At 36.8% G+C, this 20,792-nt stretch overlaps 1 protein-coding gene across 4 annotated transcripts in view; it reads right to left on the bottom strand.

The window, feature by feature from the left end:
• Positions 1-16,555: 16,555 nt before the first annotated feature.
• adamts6 (ADAM metallopeptidase with thrombospondin type 1 motif, 6) overlaps positions 16,556-20,792 on the bottom strand; it is a 75,335-nt gene continuing 71,098 nt past the window's right edge. For all 4 annotated transcript variants that reach the window (XM_058617632.1, XM_058617631.1, XM_058617633.1 and 1 more), the window contains one exon: positions 16,556-19,519. In XM_058617632.1, the coding sequence (XP_058473615.1) occupies positions 19,410-19,519 (110 nt within the window). In that variant the 3' untranslated portion in view covers positions 16,556-19,409. The remainder of the gene's footprint in view (positions 19,520-20,792) is intronic.

The following is a 20,792-nucleotide window of genomic DNA, read 5'->3' as shown; positions in this document are numbered from 1 at the left end:
TTTGGAAGACATACTATACTATGACTTTTTTGACCAATTTTGGACGACATACTATACTATGACTTTTTTTGAGTGATTTTGGACGATATACTTTACTATGACTTTTTTGACCGATTTTGGAAGACATACTATACTATGACATTTTTTACCGATTTTGGACGACATACTATACTATGACTTTTTTGACCGATTTTAGACGACATACTATACTATGACTTTTTTGTCCGATTTTGGACGACATACTATACTATGACATTTTTGAGTGATTTTGGAAGACATACTATACTATGACTTTTTTGACCAATTTTGGACGACATACTATACTATGACTTTTTTTGAGTGATTTTGGACGATATACTTTACTATGACTTTTTTGACCGATTTTGGAAGACATACTATACTATGACTTTTTTGACCGATTTTAGACGACATACTATACTATGACTTTTTTGTCCGATTTTGGACCACATACTATACTATGACTTTTTTGACAGATTTTGGACGACATACTATACTATGAGTTTTTTGACTGATTTTGGACGACATTATACTATGATATTTGTGACCAATTTTGGACGACATACTATACTATGACTTTTTTGGGTGATTTTGGACGACATACTATACTATGACTTTTTGGACCGATTTTGGACGACATACTATACTATGACTTTTTTGAGTGATTTTGGACCACATACTATACTATGACTTTTTTGACCGATTTTGGACGACATACTATACTATGACTTTTTTGACCGATTTTGGACCACATACTGTACTATGACTTTTTTGACAAATTTTGGACGACATACTATACTATGACATATTTGACCGATTTTGGACCACATACTATACTATGACTTTTTTGACCGATTTTGGACCACATACTATACTATGACTTTTTTGACAAATTTTGGACGACATACTATACTATGACATATTTGACCGATTTTGGACGACATACTATACTAAGACATTTGTGACCGATTTTGGACGACATACTATACTATGACTTTTTTGACCGATTTTGGACAACATACTATACTATGACTTTTTTGAGTGATTTTGGAAGACATACTATACTATGACTTTTTTGAGTGATTTTGGAAGACATACTATACTATGACATTTTTGGGTGATTTTGGACGACATACTATACTATGACTTTTTTGAGTGATTTTGGAAGACATACTATACTATGACTTTTTTGAGTGATTTTGGAAGACATACTATACTATGACTTTTTTGAGTGATTTTGGACGACATACTATACTATGACTTTTTTGAGTGATTTTGGACGACATACTATACTATGACTTTTTTGAGTGATTTTGGACAACATACTATACTATGACTTTTCTGTCCGATTTTGGACGACATACTATACTATGACTTTTTTGACCAATTTTGGACGACATACTATACTATGACTTTTTTGAGTGATTTTGGACGACATACTATACTATGACTTTTTTGTCCGATTTTGGACAACATACTATACTATGACATTTTTGACTGATTTTGGACAACATACTATACTATGACATTTTTGACCGATTTTGGACAACATACTATACTATGACTTTTTTGACCGATTTTGGACGACATACTATACTATGACTTTTTTTGACCGATTTTGGACGACATACTATACTATGACATTTTTGGGTGATTTTGGACGACATACTATACTATGACATTTTTGGGTGATTTTGGACGACATACTATACTATGACATTTTTGGGTGATTTTGGACGACATACTATACTATGACATTTTTGACCGATTTTGGACGACATGCTATACTATGACATTTGTGACCAATTTTGGACAACATACTATACTATGACATTTTTGACCGATTTTGGACGACAAACTATACTATGACATTTTTGGGTGATTTTGGACGACATACTATACTATGACTTTTTTGACCAATTTTGGACGACATACTATACTATGACATTTTTGGGTGATTTTGGACGACATACTATACTATGACATTTTTGACCGATTTTGGACGACATGCTATACTATGACATTTGTGACCAATTTTGGACAACATACTATACTATGACATTTTTGACCGATTTTGGACGACAAACTATACTATGACATTTTTGGGTGATTTTGGACGACATACTATACTATGACTTTTTTGACCAATTTTGGACGACATACTATACTATGACTTTTTTGAGTGATTTTGGAAGACATACTATACTATGACTTTTTTGAGTGATTTTGGAAGACATACTATACTATGACTTTTTTGAGTGATTTTGGACGACATACTATACTATGACTTTTTTGAGTGATTTTGGACGACATACTATACTATGACTTTTTTGACCGATTTTGGACAACATACTATACTATGACTTTTCTGTCCGATTTTGGACGACATACTATACTATGACTTTTTTGACCAATTTTGGACGACATACTATGCTATGACTTTTTTGAGTGATTTTGGACGACATACTATACTATGACTTTTTTGTCCGATTTTGGACAACATACTATACTATGACATTTTTGGGTGATTTTGGACGACATACTATACTATGACATTTTTGGGTGATTTTGGACGACATACTATACTATGACATTTTTGACCGATTTTGGACGACATGCTATACTATGACATTTGTGACTGATTTTGGACGACATACTATACTATGACATATTTCACCTATTTTGGACGACATACTAAACTATGACATTTTTGACCGATTTTGGACGACATACTATACTATGACTTTTTTGTCCGATTTTGGACAACATACTATACTATGACATATTTGACCGATTTTGGACGACATACTATACTATGACATTTGTGACCGATTTTGGACAACATACTATACTATGACTATTTTGAGTGATTTTGGACGACATACTATACTATGACTTTTTTGACCGATTTTAGACGACATACTATACTATGACTTTTTTGACCGATTTTGAACGACATACTATACTATGACATTTTTGACCAATTTTGGACGACATACTATACTATGACTTTTTTTGACCGATTTTGGACGACATACTATACTATGACATTTTTGACCGATTTTGGACGACATACTATACTATGACATTTTTGGGTGATTTTGGACGACATACTATACTATGACATTTTTGGGTGATTTTGGACGACATACTATACTATGACATTTTTGGGTGATTTTGGACGACATACTATACTATGACATTTTTGGGTGATTTTGGACGACATACTATACTATGACATTTTTGGGTGATTTTGGACGACATACTATACTATGACATTTTTGGGTGATTTTGGACGACATACTATACTATGACATTTTTGGGTGATTTTGGACGACATACTATACTATGACTTTTTTGACCAATTTTGGACGACATACTACTATGACATATTTCACCGATTTTGGACGACATACTATACTATGACTTTTTTGTCCGATTTTGGACAACATACTATACTATGACATTTTTGACTGATATTGGACGACATACTATACTATGACTTTTTTGACAGATTTTGGACGACATATGACATTTGTGACCGATTTTAGACGACATACTATACTATGACTTTTTTGAGTGATTTTGGACGACATACTATACTATGACTTTTTTGTCCGATTTTGGACAACATACTATACTATGACATTTTTGGGTGATTTTGGACGACATACTATACTATGACATTTTTGGGTGATTTTGGACGACATACTATACTATGACATTTTTGACCGATTTTGGACGACATGCTATACTATGACATTTGTGACCAATTTTGGACGACATACTATACTATGACATTTTTGGGTGATTTTGGACGACATACTATACTATGACTTTTTTGTCCGATTTTGGACAACATACTATACTATGACATTTTTGACCGATTTTGGACGACATACTATACTATGACTTTTTTGACCGATTTTGGACGACATACTATACTATGACATTTTTGACCGATTTTGGACGACATACTATACTATGACTTTTTTGAGTGATTTTGGACGACATACTTTACTATGACATTTTTGACTGATTTTGGACGACATACTATACTATGACATTTTTGACTGATTTTGGACGACATACTATACTATGACTTTTTTGACAGATTTTGGACGACATACTATACTATGACATTTTTGACTGATTTTGGACGACATACTATACTATGACATTTGTGACCGATTTTGGACGACATACTATACTATGACTTTTTTGACCGATTTTGGACGACATACTATACTATGACTTCTTTGACCGATTTTGGACGACATACTATACTATGACTTTTATGACCAATTCTGGTCAACATACTATGTACTGAAAGGGCTGCACAGTTGGTGTAGTGGTTAGAGTGTTTCCTTCACAACTTGAAGACCTGGGTTCGATCCCTGGTTGAAACAAGGGTCCTTGTACACAGATCTTGCATGTTCTCCCCAACAAAATAGTGTCTAATATTGGACGACATAATATACTATGACTTTTTTGACCAATTTTGGACAACATACTGACATTTTTGACCGATTTTGGACGACATACTATACTATGACTTTTTTGACCGATTTTGGACGACATACTATACTATGACTTTTTTGACCGATTTTGGACGACATACTATACTATGACTTTTATGACAAATTTTGGTCAACATACTATCTTTTGAAAGGGCTGCACAGTTGGTGTAGTGGTTAGAGTGTTTCCTTCGCAACTTGAAGACCGGGGTTCGATCCCTGGTTGAAACAAGGGTCTTTGTACATAGATTTTGCATGTTCTCCCCAACAAAATAGTGTCTCATATTGGACGACATACTATACTATGACTTTTTTGACCAATTTTGGACAACATACTATACTATGACATTTTTGACCGATTTTGGACAACATACTATACTTTGACATTTTTGACCGATTTTGGACAACATACTATACTATGACTTTTTTGACCGATTTTGGACGACATACTATACTTTGACATATTTGACCGATTTTGGACGACATACTATACTATGACATTTGTGACCGATTTTGGACAACATACTATACTATGACATTTTTGACCGATTTTGGACGACATACTATACTATGACTTTTTTGACCGACTTTGGACGACATACTATACTATGACTTTTATGACCAATTCTGGTCAACATACTACGTATTGAAAGGGCTGCACAGTTGGTGTAGTGGTTAGAGTGTTTCCTTCGCAACTTGAAGACCGGGGTTCGATCCCTGGTTGAAACAAGGGTCCTTGTACTTGGATTTTGCATGTTCTCCCCAACAAAATAGTGTCTCATATTTGACGACATACTATGAATTTTTTGACCAATTTCGGACAACATACTATACTATGACATTTTTGACCGATTTTGGACGACATACTATACTATGACTATTTTGAGTGATTTTGGACGACATACTATACTATGACTTTTTTGACCGATTATAGACGACATACTATACTATGACTTTTTTGACCGATTTTGAACGACATACTATACTATGACATTTTTGACCGATTTTGGACGACATACTATACTATGACTTTTTTTGACCGATTTTGGACAATACTATACTATGACATTTTTGACCGATTTTGGACGACATACTATACTATGACATTTTTGGGTGATTTTGGACGACATACTATACTATGACATTTTTGGGTGATTTTGGACGACATACTATACTATGACATTTTTGGGTGATTTTGGACGACATACTATACTATGACATTTTTGGGTGATTTTGGACGACATACTATACTATGACATTTTTGGGTGATTTTGGACGACATACTATACTATGACATTTTTGGGTGATTTTGGACGACATACTATACTATGACATTTTTGGGTGATTTTGGACGACATACTATACTATGACTTTTTTGACCAATTTTGGACGACATACTACTATGACATATTTCACCGATTTTGGACGACATACTATACTATGACTTTTTTGTCCGATTTTGGACAACATACTATACTATGACATTTTTGACTGATTTTGGACGACATACTATACTATGACTTTTTTGACAGATTTTGGACGACATATGACATTTGTGACCGATTTTAGACGACATACTATACTATGACTTTTTTGAGTGATTTTGGACGACATACTATACTATGACTTTTTTGACTGATTTTGGACGACATACTATACTATGACTTTTTTGAGTGATTTTGGACGACATACTTTACTATGACATTTTTGACTGATTTTGGACGACATACTATACTATGACATTTTTGACTGATTTTGGACGACATTTCAATACTATGACTTTTTTGACAGATTTTGGACGACATACTATACTATGACATTTTTGACTGATTTTGGACGACATACTATACTATGACATTTGTGACCGATTTTGGACGACATACTATACTATGACTTTTTTGACCGATTTTGGACGACATACTATACTATGACTTCTTTGACCGATTTTGGACGACATACTATACTATGACATTTTTGGGTGATTTTGGACAACATACTATACTATGACATTTTTGGGTGATTTTGGACGACATACTATACTATGACATTTTTGGGTGATTTTGGACGACATACTATACTATGACATTTTTGGGTGATTTTGGACGACATACTATACTATGACATTTTTGGGTGATTTTGGACGACATACTATACTATGACATTTTTGGGTGATTTTGGACGACATACTATACTATGACTTTTTTGACCAATTTTGGACGACATACTACTATGACATATTTCACCGATTTTGGACGACATACTATACTATGACTTTTTTGTCCGATTTTGGACAACATACTATACTATGACATTTTTGACTGATTTTGGACGACATACTATACTATGACTTTTTTGACAGATTTTGGACGACATATGACATTTGTGACCGATTTTAGACGACATACTATACTATGACTTTTTTGAGTGATTTTGGACGACATACTATACTATGACTTTTTTGACTGATTTTGGACGACATACTATACTATGACTTTTTTGAGTGATTTTAGACGACATACTATACTATGACTTTTTTGTCCGATTTTGGACAACATACTATACTATGACATTTTTGACCGATTTTGGACGACATACTATACTATGACTTTTTTGACCGATTTTGGACGACATACTATACTATGACATTTTTGACCGATTTTGGACGACATACTATACTATGACTTTTTTGAGTGATTTTGGACGACATACTTTACTATGACATTTTTGACTGATTTTGGACGACATACTATACTATGACATTTTTGACTGATTTTGGACGACATACTATACTATGACTTTTTTGACAGATTTTGGACGACATACTATACTATGACATTTTTGACTGATTTTGGACGACATACTATACTATGACATTTGTGACCCATTTTGGACGACATACTATACTATGACTTTTTTGACCGATTTTGGACGACATACTATACTATGACTTCTTTGACCGATTTTGGACGACATACTATACTATGACTTTTATGACCAATTCTGGTCAACATACTATGTACTGAAAGGGCTGCACAGTTGGTGTAGTGGTTAGAGTGTTTCCTTCACAACTTGAAGACCTGGGTTCGATCCCTGGTTGAAACAAGGGTCCTTGTACACAGATCTTGCATGTTCTCCCCAACAAAATAGTGTCTAATATTGGACGACATACTATACTATGACTTTTTTGACCAATTTTGGACAACATACTGACATTTTTGACCGATTTTGGACGACATACTATACTATGACTTTTTTGACCGATTTTGGACGACATACTATACTATGACTTTTTTGACCGATTTTGGACGACATACTATACTATGACTTTTATGACAAATTTTGGTCAACATACTATCTTTTGAAAGGGCTGCACAGTTGGTGTAGTGGTTAGAGTGTTTCCTTCGCAACTTGAAGACCGGGGTTCGATCCCTGGTTGAAACAAGGGTCTTTGTACATAGATTTTGCATGTTCTCCCCAACAAAATAGTGTCTCATATTGGACGACATACTATACTATGACTTTTTTGACCAATTTTGGACAACATACTATACTATGACATTTTTGACCGATTTTGGACAACATACTATACTATGACTTTTTTGACCGATTTTGGACGACATACTATACTTTGACATTTTTGACCGATTTTGGACAACATACTATACTATGACTTTTTTGACCGATTTTGGACGACATACTATACTTTGACATATTTGACCGATTTTGGACGACATACTATACTATGACATTTGTGACCGATTTTGGACAACATACTATACTATGACATTTTTGACCGATTTTGGACGACATACTATACTATGACTTTTTTGACCGACTTTGGACGACATACTATACTATGACTTTTATGACCAATTCTGGTCAACATACTACGTATTGAAAGGGCTGCACAGTTGGTGTAGTGGTTAGAGTGTTTCCTTCGCAACTTGAAGACCGGGGTTCGATCCCTGGTTGAAACAAGGGTCCTTGTACATGGATTTTGCATGTTCTCCCCAACAAAATAGTGTCTCATATTTGACGACATACTATGAATTTTTTGACCAATTTTGGACAACATACTATACTATGACATTTGTGACCGATTTTGGACAACATACTATACTATGACTTTTTTGAGTGATTTTGGACGACATAGTATACTATGACATTTTTGACCAATTTCGGACGACATACTATACTATGACATTTGTGACCGATGTTAGACGACATACTATACTATGACTTTTTTGTCCGATTTTGGACAACATACTATACTATGACATTTTTGACCAATTTTGGACGACATACTATACTATGACATTTTAGACCGATTTTGGACGACATACTATACTATGACATTTTTGACCAATTTTGGACGACATACTATACTATGACATATTTGACCGATTTTGGACGATATACAATACTATGACTTTTTTGACCAATTTTGGACAACATACTATACTATGACATTTTTGACCAATTTTGGACGACATACTATACTATGACATTTTTTACCAATTTTGGACGACGTACTATACTATGACATTTTTTACCAATTTTGGACGACATACTATACTATGACATATTTGACCGATTTTGGACGACATACTTTACTATGAGTTTTTTGAGTGATTTTAGACGACATACTATACTATGACTTTTTTGAGTGATTTTAGACGACATACTATAATATGACTTTTTTGTCCGATTTTGGACAACATACTATACTATGACATTTTTGACCGATTTTGGACGACATACTATACTATGACTTTTTTGACCGATTTTGGACGACATACTATACTATGACTTTTTTTACCAATTTTGGACGACATACCATACTATGACTTTTTTGTCCGATTTTGGACAACATACTATACTATGACATATTTGACCGATTTTGGACGACATACTATACTATGACATTTGTGACCGATTTTGGACAACATACTATACTATGACTATTTTGAGTGATTTTGGACGACATACTATACTATGACTTTTTTGACCGATTTTAGACGACATACTATACTATGACTTTTTTGACCGATTTTGAACGACATACTATACTATGACATTTTTGACCGATTTTGGACGACATACTATACTATGACTCCATGACCGATTTTGGACGACATACTATACTATGACTTTTTTTGACCGATTTTGGACGACATACTATACTATGACATTTTTGACCGATTTTGGACGACATACTATACTACCAATTTTGGACGACATACTATACTATGACATTTTTTACCAATTTTGGACGACATACTATACTATGACATATTTGACCGATTTTGGACGACATACTATACTATGACTTTTTTGAGTGATTTTAGACGACATACTATACTATGACTTTTTTGAGTGATTTCAGACGACATACTATACTATGACTTTTTTGACCGATTTTGGACGACATACTATACTATGACATTTTTGGGTGATTTTGGACGACATACTATACTATGACATATTTGACCGATTTTGGACGACATACTATACGATGACATTTTTGGGTGATTTTGGACGACATACTTTACTATGACTTTTTTGAGTGATTTCAGACGACATACTATACTATGACATTTTTGGGTGATTTTGGACGACATACTATACTATGACATTTTTGGGTGATTTTGGACGACATACTATACTATGACATATTTGACCGATTTTGGACTACATACTATACTATGACTTTTTTGACCGATTTTGGACGACATGCTATACTATGACATTTTTGACCAATTTTGGACGACATGCTATACTATGACTTTTTTGACCGATTTTGAACGACATACTATACTATGACATATTTGACCGATTTTGGACTACATACTATACTGTGACTTTTTTGACCGATTTTGGACGACATACTATACAATGACTTTTTTGACCAATTTTGGACGACATACTATACTATGACTTTTTTGACCGATTTTTGGACGACATACTATACTATGACTTTTTGACCGATTTTGGACGACATACTATACTATGACATTTTTTACCAATTTTGGACGACATACTATACTATGACATTTGTGACGGATTTTGGACAACATACTATACTATGACTTTTTTGAGTGATTTTGGACGACATAGTATACTATGACATTTTTTACCAATTTCGGACGACATACTATACTATGACATTTGTGACCGATGTTAGACGACATACTATACTATGACTTTTTTGTCCGATTTTGGACGACATACTATACTATGACTTTTTTGACCGATTTTGGACTACATACTATACTATGACATTTTTGACCAATTTTGGACGACATACTATACTATGACATATTTGACCGATTTTGGACGACATACTATACTATGACATTTTTTATACCAATTTTGGACGACATACTATACTATGACATATTTGACCGATTTTGGACGACATACTATACTATGACTTTTTTGAGTGATTTTAGACGACATACTATACTATGACTTTTTTGAGTGATTTCAGACGACATACTATACTATGACTTTTTTGACCGATTTTGGACGACATACTATACTATGACATTTTTGGGTGATTTTGGACGACATACTATACTATGACATATTTGACCGATTTTGGACTACATACTATACTATGACTTTTTTGACCGATTTTGGACGACATACTATACTATGACATTTTTGACCAATTTTGGACGACATGCTATACTATGACATTTTTGGGTGATTTTGGACGACATACTTTACTATGACTTTTTTGAGTGATTTCAGAGGACATACTATACTATGACTTTTTTGTCCGATTTTGGACAACATACTATACTATGGCATTTTAGACCGATTTTGGACGACATACTATACTATGACATATTTGACCGATTTTGGACAACATACTATACTATGACATTTTCGGGTGATTTTGGACGACATACTTTACTATGACATTTTTGACTGATTTTGGACGACATACTATACTATGACATATTTGACCGATTTTGGACGACATACAATACTATGACTTTTTTGACCAATTTTGGACAACATACTATACTATGACATTTTTGACCGATTTTGGACGACATACTATACTATGACATTTTTTACCAATTTTGGACGACATACTATACTATGACATTTTTTACCAATTTTGGACGACATACTATACTATGACATATTTGACCGATTTTGGACGACATAATATACTATGACTTTTGTGAGTGATTTTAGACGATATACTATACTATGACTTTTTTGAGTGATTTCAGACGACATACTATACTATGACTTTTTTGGGTGATTTTGGAAGACATACTATACTATGACATTTTTGACCGATTTTGGACGACATACTATACTATGACTTTTTTGGGTGATTTTGGACGACATACTATACTATGACTTTTTTGGGTGATTTTGGAAGACATACTATACTATGACTTTTTTGACCGATTTTGGACGACATACTATACTATGACATTTTTGGGTGATTTTGGACGACATACTATACTATGACATATTTGACCGATTTTGGACTACATACTATACTATGACTTTTTTGACCGATTTTGGACGACATGCTATACTATGACATTTTTGACCAATTTTGGACGACATGCTATACTATGACATTTTTGGGTGATTTTGGACGACATACTTTACTATGACTTTTTTGAGTGATTTCAGACGACATACTATACTATGACTTTTTTGACCGATTTTGGACGACATACTATACTATGACATTTTTGGGTGATTTTGGACGACATACTATACTATGACATATTTGACCGATTTTGGACGACATACTATACTATGACTTTTTTGACCGATTTTGGACGACATGCTATACTATGACATTTTTGACCGATTTTGGACTACATACTATACTATGACATTTTTTGGTGATTTTGGACGACATACTTTACTATGACTTTTTTGACCAATATCGGTCGATATACTCTGTGGTGAAAGTATATACGACATACTATACTATGACTTTTTTGGGTCATTTTGGACGACATGCTATACTATGACTTTTTTGACCAATATTGTTCGACATACTATGTGGTGAAAGAAAAATTTTGTGAACATTTTGTGAAAATAACCGCCATTTTTTATTTGCTTATTTCATATATTCTTTTCTAAATTTCATGGTGTTGAGGTTTGTTCACTAAAAGCTTGTGGATTGCCAACTGCCCCATTCTTTAATATTGTTACTATAATGAATTTAATTACAAATGTACTACATTTTAGCAAATGTATTTAGTGCATAACATTAGCCTTTGTTCAAATGACAATGTCGTTAAATGGAAGCCACTCAGGCAAATGTTTGCTGTTTCTTTTCAGGGCAAATGTTATCCACTATCTTTATTCTCTGATAAATTCACCCTCTGTAAGAGGTTTGCCACATTTAGTGATCAATATAGCCACTTCATTGTGGTTATATTTTAATTTCATTTCATTCATTTCACGCATGCCTGCGTAAAGTGCTGCTGCGGCTAAAAAGACCTAGACCTGCTTCAAATTCTCTGTGCGGTGACTCCTGGTAAACGTGCTTACTCACTTTAACATGGTTTGTCTACTTGTGTCTTTTTTTTTTACACTGAGTTCCTCAGCAACAGCAAGACTGTTGGCAAAGTTGGCAAAAACATGATTCACGTTTTCACTGAAAAGAAAAAAGTAATTTCCATCAGTGTTGGAAGCGGCGGCCATAACACTGCCAAGAGAAGAAATGCAACTTGGATTTCTTAATTCTGTCTGATCGCGCTGGCAGGCCATAAACAATACATTTTGAGAAGGAAGTCAGTGGCCAAATCTGTCCTTGTGCCATGAATGGCCCAGGGGCCAGACTTTTTGGACATGCTTGGTTTTCAGTATATGATGACACACTTGTACATTTCTGTGATGACTGTGGCTTTCTTTTTGCTCCAGTAAAGCTTTCCCTTTTTTCTCTTACAGTAAATGCTGCACATGCTGAAAGTAGCAACTTTCAATTACACTCATTTTGCCAGTGAACTAAGAAAAGCTTTCCTGCTCAATGTGCAGCACATCATGTATGTTTAGGTATGGCGTCACTTTGTGTTGTGCTTTTCATTTCGGTACACATGTTAATTGATGAGAGCGTCCACTCTGCCGGGGCACGAGACACATCTCAGGTGAATCTCTCATGAGGTAGCCGTGCTGCTATTTTTGGAAATAGAGGTTTAGTAACACTAAAAACAACATTTCACTGCAGTTTCAACATCTATATCTGTCACATATGTCATGGACACGGCTTGTTTCAAAGTAAAAGCACTTTAGCATTGCACATTAGACCCAGCCTAATGTTCACAGTAGATCTCTAGATGCTGGAACACTGAAACAATCTTGGTGCATTACCTGTCCTCCAAAACCACCACCAGCTTTGATCTCACCCACAGTAGTTTGATCTCGGTGTCAGCTGTGGGAAAAAAAACCCACTGTGGCCTAACAGGCAGCAGCCCAGAAGATAGCAGGTGCTGGAGCCATGACCTTCTCATCCCAGAGCAGCATTCCTGTCTGTCAGACCCCCTCCGAGTCCATGCATGCACCGTCTCCAGCCACACCATCTGGAGCCGCTAGTCCTGCTGCTGTGTGTTCAAATGGCAGAGTGTCGGAAACACTTCAAGCACTCATCGATGACACCACAGTACCACGGCAACTTTGATTAGGAGCGATAAAGCCATAGAGAGCTAGGAGTTGTGTTGTTCATCACTAATCCTCTCACCACCCAGCTGGGGAATAAATGTGCAAAACCAGGCCTGGCTTTACGTTCAAGAGCTATGGTATGTGCCCAGGACCACAGCCAAGGGTAATGCCATGCCAAACTCATCCAATGTGGCTGGAAATTTGTGTAAGTGAGTATTTTGTGTATATTTAAATGTACCGAATAATTGCAGAATCTTATCCCTTGGTTTGACTCAATAATTAATTGTTAGTGAGGAACTGCAATGGCTTCTCTCACGCTCAGCTCTTTCCAGAAAATCTGTTCTCCATCCTCTTTACACCTCTTATCACAAGCAGACTGTGAGATCCAAGTCTCAGCGGCCCAGTGGACTGGTAAATCAGCTTGTCACTTGTTCTCTCAAATACACATGGTCCATGTCAGGGAGACTACAGGGGAGTCAACACGTGGGCATAAAAATTATGAATAGTCCTCATTTAGCTATGCCGAAGACGCAACCTCCTCAGAGGAGGGTGAAGTCAGATACTACAGGACCCTGACGCGCGAGTATACCAGGGTCCGCAATGTGCAATGCACCAGGGCCTTTACAGTCACACAAGGTACCCTTCCACGTCTGAGAGAGACGGGACGGCACAGTTAGATCCATCCATACTCAAGGAAAACCAGAGTAACAGACAGGACTGAATCATGGAGTCAAACAGTCAAACAAACCGACAAACCGACAAAGACACTGGTGAGTGTTAATATTAAACACACTAGGGCAGGGGTCGGCAACCTTTGTGACATGGAAAGCCAGTTTGAAATGTTCTTCTCATCTAGTGTGCCATTTTCAACAATAACACAAATTATTATTATTATTGTTAATAAATTATGACACAAAATACAAAAACATTTCCAATATACCTGGAATTTTATTCCGTTCATAGAGCACATCTCAATGCTGTATCTGCTCAAGCTTAATAATAATAATAATTTTAAGAAAACACATCTTAAAAAAACACTGCGTTTAATAAACATATTGCTCTGTCTGGGAAGTTAGGCCAAACCAAAACTGAGACTACAGTACCTTGTCGTAAAGCCTGTATCTGCTGCGGAGCTGTCACTCAAACCGATGAAATCAGAAGGTGAAGGTTAGCGTAAGAAGTGATCTTATGTTTCACAGCTGATAGGTGAGTCATGGCTTATAAAAAAACAACCGGGGAGTGAATGTGGGTCTGTTTTTTGTTTTTTTGTCCATCCAGACTAAAATGCAGCCTCAAAGTTTTTGAACAAAATAAAGCCAGCTGCGTTTTTAAACTTTAATTTCAGGGGGCTTTAAAACTCCAGGGGAGTGTGAACAACAGGCACTTCCAGAGCAGCAGCTATGCATCCTTAAATGAAAACAAGAGTAGCATTCATGCAACCACAGTATGCAGGGACAGTGTTGAGTTTCTCAAGAGTCTTTTGTTTACGTGTTACATGTACAACACGCCATCATCAGCGTACACTACGAGCAAATGTGCCAGTGATTGGTGTGAAGCAGCGCTCTTAATGCCGTCAAGTCAGATCATCTTCAGACACGGGATCCCTCAGCCTGAACTCCACCACCCTTCTCTCCCTCTCTGTATCGTCTTCAGCGCTGCAGATTAGGACTAATGTAATCACAGACCGCTGCAGACAGTCCAGTACGGGAGACAGAAGCTCGGCCAGACATACAGGTATTCTAAACTGGTTACATTAGACCAAACAGGCCATCTGTCTCCCTCTGTAATTGGACACTGTGGATTAGGAGGAGACGGCAGTGTTTCCCAGCCAAGTGGGCTAGTTACTGTTTATTTGGAATTAATTACCAAGGAGAGTGGAAACCTCACAGCTCCTTAAGAGTGAATCCAGACACTTGAGGCTGGGATGAGAGGAAGGAGAAGAGCTCTATGGCAACAAAGCTGGAACACTTCGCAAAGATGTTTGACGCTGCTGACATTTATAAATCTCAGATGATAATGTAGCTGGCGTGTCGGAGTTAAGGTCTATTAGAAAAAAGAAAGAAGCTTTTACAGACTTCTCCAGTTCGGTCACCCTAAACTGAGGCTGTGAATGAATGGATTTCTTCAGCAGAGGTAACGGGATCCCTGGTGTGATGCCATTAGCTGCTCTCATGCTGTGGGTGATTTCCAGGAGTTGAGTGAAAGGACAAGAGTATATATCTCTTAAAGCCTGTGAGAATGGAGCATCTAAGCAAACACTTTTCATTTGGTCCTCGCAGCACGTTGACTAGAAATATTGCACGGACGTGTTCCGATGTGTTTGGACAAGCAGGGAAATGAATAAACCCACTTAGACTTTCTATTTAAAAGCTGCTCTTTTTTATTGTATCTACTTTTTAAAAAATGTTGGTGAAGGGCTGTATCACTGCATTTTTTTTCACTATGCTAAGTTTCAGTTTGCATGCAGTGAAATAAATGTACAAGTGAGACACCACAATAAATTAGCATATAATTTACATTTGAAAAAAAATTAGTAACAGTGTACCAACATTAATACCGAATATAAAATATATGCAACTAATCACATGATGCTTTTTCATTTCTGTTGCACTTAGGTACAGGTAATAGCAATGTGACATTCAAACATCCAAGTTCACAGCAATGAGTACCAGTTTGATTGATTTCACTTCTCTCTCTCTTTTTTGTTTCTGGAGGCTCCAAATCCCACGGCCAGCAGTTGAGTTAGTCCAAGCAATGTCTAAATGCTTCTCGGCATCCACTGTCCTCTTTCCCAGGTCGCCTCACTCCTGGTTTGGCAACCGCTGAAACCTGTCCGACATCGTCATACTGAAGGTGGCTACGAAAAAGTAGCAGCAGCAAAAATGTAGAAGTTAGTTGTTGACAGCTTCAATGAGATCCTCGCACATCGTCTCTCGGATTTCTCAGACTCGTGCTCGAAGTGTGTGATGGAGAAAACCCCACAGGCGTTTCCCTTTCATACGCACCCTTTACGCCAGCAGAAATGTCATCTGGGTAAAAGGGTTACCATGGTTACAACTGCTTGAGTGTCCATTTTGTTGGTAGCACAAACAAACAAACAACAACAAAATACAGGGGCTAACGATGAAAGTTCCCAGTGTGAGGTATACACAGATACAGACAGAACAAATAACATGACCAGCATTTACTAACAGAGATACTGACAGGATATTATTTCATATTGTTTGGATCCAGCCTCACTGGAGAGGGTTGAATGGAAGCACCCACTTGATAGCACCAGACGCCCGGGGGGGCTTTAACCCTTAGGGCAGCACACGGGGGGAAAAATAGGTAAACGCAGTACCCCAGGGAAATAGAAAAAAGATATAATTAAGTGGGGGGGGGGGGGGGGAGACAGTCAGAGGAGTGAGTCAACTGATAACTGAGGATAAGTGTCTGAATCCTGGAAATGTGGTCTGACAACGTCTCCACAATAATCTGATGAGTTTGCATAGTGAGTGCTGGCCCCTTATTTATAGATAGAGTCAGACATTTGAGATTAAAATGCAAGTTTAGGACGAGAAAACAACAATACCACTCGTGTATGTGTGTGTGTATATCTGTGTGTTAAACGGTGTTTAAGAAAGCAGACTTCAATGAAGTTGTAGCTCTGATGTATTTCCCCATTGTGAGACTAATAAAGTATGATTTTATCTTAACAAACACATTAGGGCCTAATAAAGCGGTGCATCGTAGAACTTAAAGGAGGTTCTTACTGTTGTTACTGTGGACTAACGTTATCAGCAATTCTTGGGGGGGCCCCCCGTTCTAATCTTGGGCTCCCATGCTGCAATGCCCCTGCACCTTAGGGCAATACCTGAACACTATTAAGTCAGAATAAGACGTGATCTTCCTCCTGCAGCTTCCTTCAGCCTACAAGTCTTAATGCTTAGCTGGCTTCATATTCACTGAACAGACATTAGAGTGGTATCAATCTTCTCATCCAAAAATGCATGTTCTCCATTGAGAATGAAGCCATTCCCTTCATTCTCATCAGTGTAACGGTGTTGGCTTCCTGCTGAGACACAAAAACACGACGGCCAACCGAACCAACATCTGGTTAAAAAATAGAAAATAAGAAACTAATAGGAAATAGTGACTGCACTGTGACTCTAGTGACCAGGCCGCTTCATAGAATGTGCTCCTTCAAAATGAATCCTTCAAAAGTGAACTGAAAGCTCCTCAATGGGATGTTTAGCAAAAGGCCAGTTTGATAACAGTGTTTTCTTGAGGCCCAGGCACCGTCTGACAATATCTTCATTCTAATTTGGACACTGGGTGAACTTTGCTTAGCGTTATCAATAATTAAGGCACCCATCTGGGGAACAAGTAAAGATGGATTAAAAGCTTGCCAATAACTACTTGGTATTTTCTGGTGCAGGATAAACATTATATATAATATATAAATCCTTACAGTTTATAAGGGTCTAATGTATTTTACAGTATGTAATATTTTCATTCCAGCAGAGACATTGAAATTCAATCACATTACATTCCCTCCCATGAAAGTTAGGCTATCATGTGACACAAACATGATCAGAGGACAATATCTCAGCTCTGTTTGGAATTGTACAATAAATATACAGTACACCGATGGGATTTCTCTGTTGAGCAGTAAGTTGTAAATAATTGTATTTACATGAAAAAGTGCACTGAAGCCAAAAAGTCTGCCTGCCAATAGCACCATCACAGTCGTCCCACAGACAGGAGTCCCACACAGGAGTCTCCTGCTTCCATGCCCTTCTCCCCTCCGTCTGCACGTCTCTGGGGAACATCCTGTGTGAGTGATGTGTCCAGAACTTTGGATTAATTGAAAACAACAAACATGGAGCACGACTAACAATGATATCAATAATTATTATTATAATAAAAATACCAACTAACAATCGTCCAAGTTCCACTTCACAGAAGTGAAAATTAAAAACACAACAACAACGAAAAACAAAACGGTTTGTCTCAGCATCATGAGCTGAGCAAGTGGTTTGGATTCCACCAGGATGGAGGGCAGGAGGATCAGATATGAAACAGGGAAGTTCTTGCTCCTCTCCAGTCTGCCCTGTTTCCTTCCTTCTTCTTTCTCTCTCTCTCTTTCAGTGCTGTGCCAGCCTCCCTCCATCTTTGCTCTTCTTCTTCTTCTTCTCCCCTCTCTGTTTGAAACTGTATCTCGCTCGTGTGCTCCGAGCGTCAGTGTCCCTGGCAGGTCTTGCAGCACATCTGTCTGAAGTACGCTCGGCTGCAGAACTTGAACTTCAGCACCAGCGGGCAGTAGGCCACTTTGTTTACATCTTTGCATTCTGCAGACACACACACACACACAGAAAGAGAGCAGAGTAATTTAATATGTTTCAAACTTGTTTTCAATGTTTTTTTTTCACGAGTAACAGGTGAATCGCTTCTAGCTACACTTTTCACCCAGAGGTGAACTTCTTCATTCAGGAGGAATGTAATTGTTTTACGTTTGGTCTCCATCATGTCTGCCAGGTCAGGCTTCTTTGTGTTTTATTGTATGTGATTGTTGTAAATGAATGATGCAATGATGTCATCGTTGTATGTCCTTGTTTGCTAATTAAAAGAAAAAGATGCATGATGGGAAAAGATGCATGTCTGTCTGCAGTTTGCACAACATGAACCAAAAATGTTGAAGTTATCTAAATCAGCACCATTATAATTTGAGCTGGAGCCATATTATTATTATTATTGTTATGATTAAGATATACTTGAGATATTTTGTTATACCCCAATTATCATAGTGTAAAAAGAATAATAAGTGATTTTTATAACATGACCTGGATAGAGAAACCAAATAAAAATGACCAATTTACTTCTACTTCTTTTACTTCTTTTAGCACTACCCTCCTGAATTTGTTAATGGAGGGATATACAGCTATTGAGTAGCTCTAACTTAATGTATTTAGCTATAATAGACGCTACCCTATAATAATGTATTGAGTGTTCCTACTACTGAAGCAACAGTAGTGACAGAGTTCACTGCAAGTGCTATGTTACTGACTGAAAGTCCACTGGACAGAAGTGAGCAGTGAGCCCCTGCAGTACATTCTAACATTACTGCCAACAGCTGGCTAAGATAGATTCAGTGTTGTTTGAATTTTCAGGACCTTTTTTTCCCCCTTCTTACTTTGTCATATTTTATTTTTAACATGTTACTATTTTTGCTTGTGTTTGTGTTACTTTGGTTAGGAGAAATATCCAAACTTGGGTTACAAATACATGTTTTGTACAACAAACTGAGTCACTGACTCTGTAACACTGCAGGGACACAGACTAAGACTCACCTGCTGCATCAGAGCTGGTGCATCTCCCTCAGGCTTTAACATAATAAAACTATACTTGGACGCAGAGACTGAGGCTGAGACAGATCCTGGCCTCGTTCACAGAGTGGGATGTCTGCCATCTCCACCATGCACACTCATATACACACACGTACAAACTGCTTGCTGGATGCTGGACAGGCTCTAAATGCCTTATCACGATCAGAGTGTCTTTCCTTATTAGGCTTTGGCCCCTGCTTCCTCAGAGCCAAATGAAACGAGACGTTGCCTCACTGCT

This window comes from Solea solea, chromosome 19 (assembly GCF_958295425.1).
Source record: "Solea solea chromosome 19, fSolSol10.1, whole genome shotgun sequence".
Classification (NCBI taxonomy): Eukaryota; Metazoa; Chordata; class Actinopteri; order Pleuronectiformes; family Soleidae; genus Solea; species Solea solea.
The sequence above is the reverse complement of the archived record's forward strand: the minus strand, read 5'-3'. Positions and strand labels throughout refer to the sequence as shown.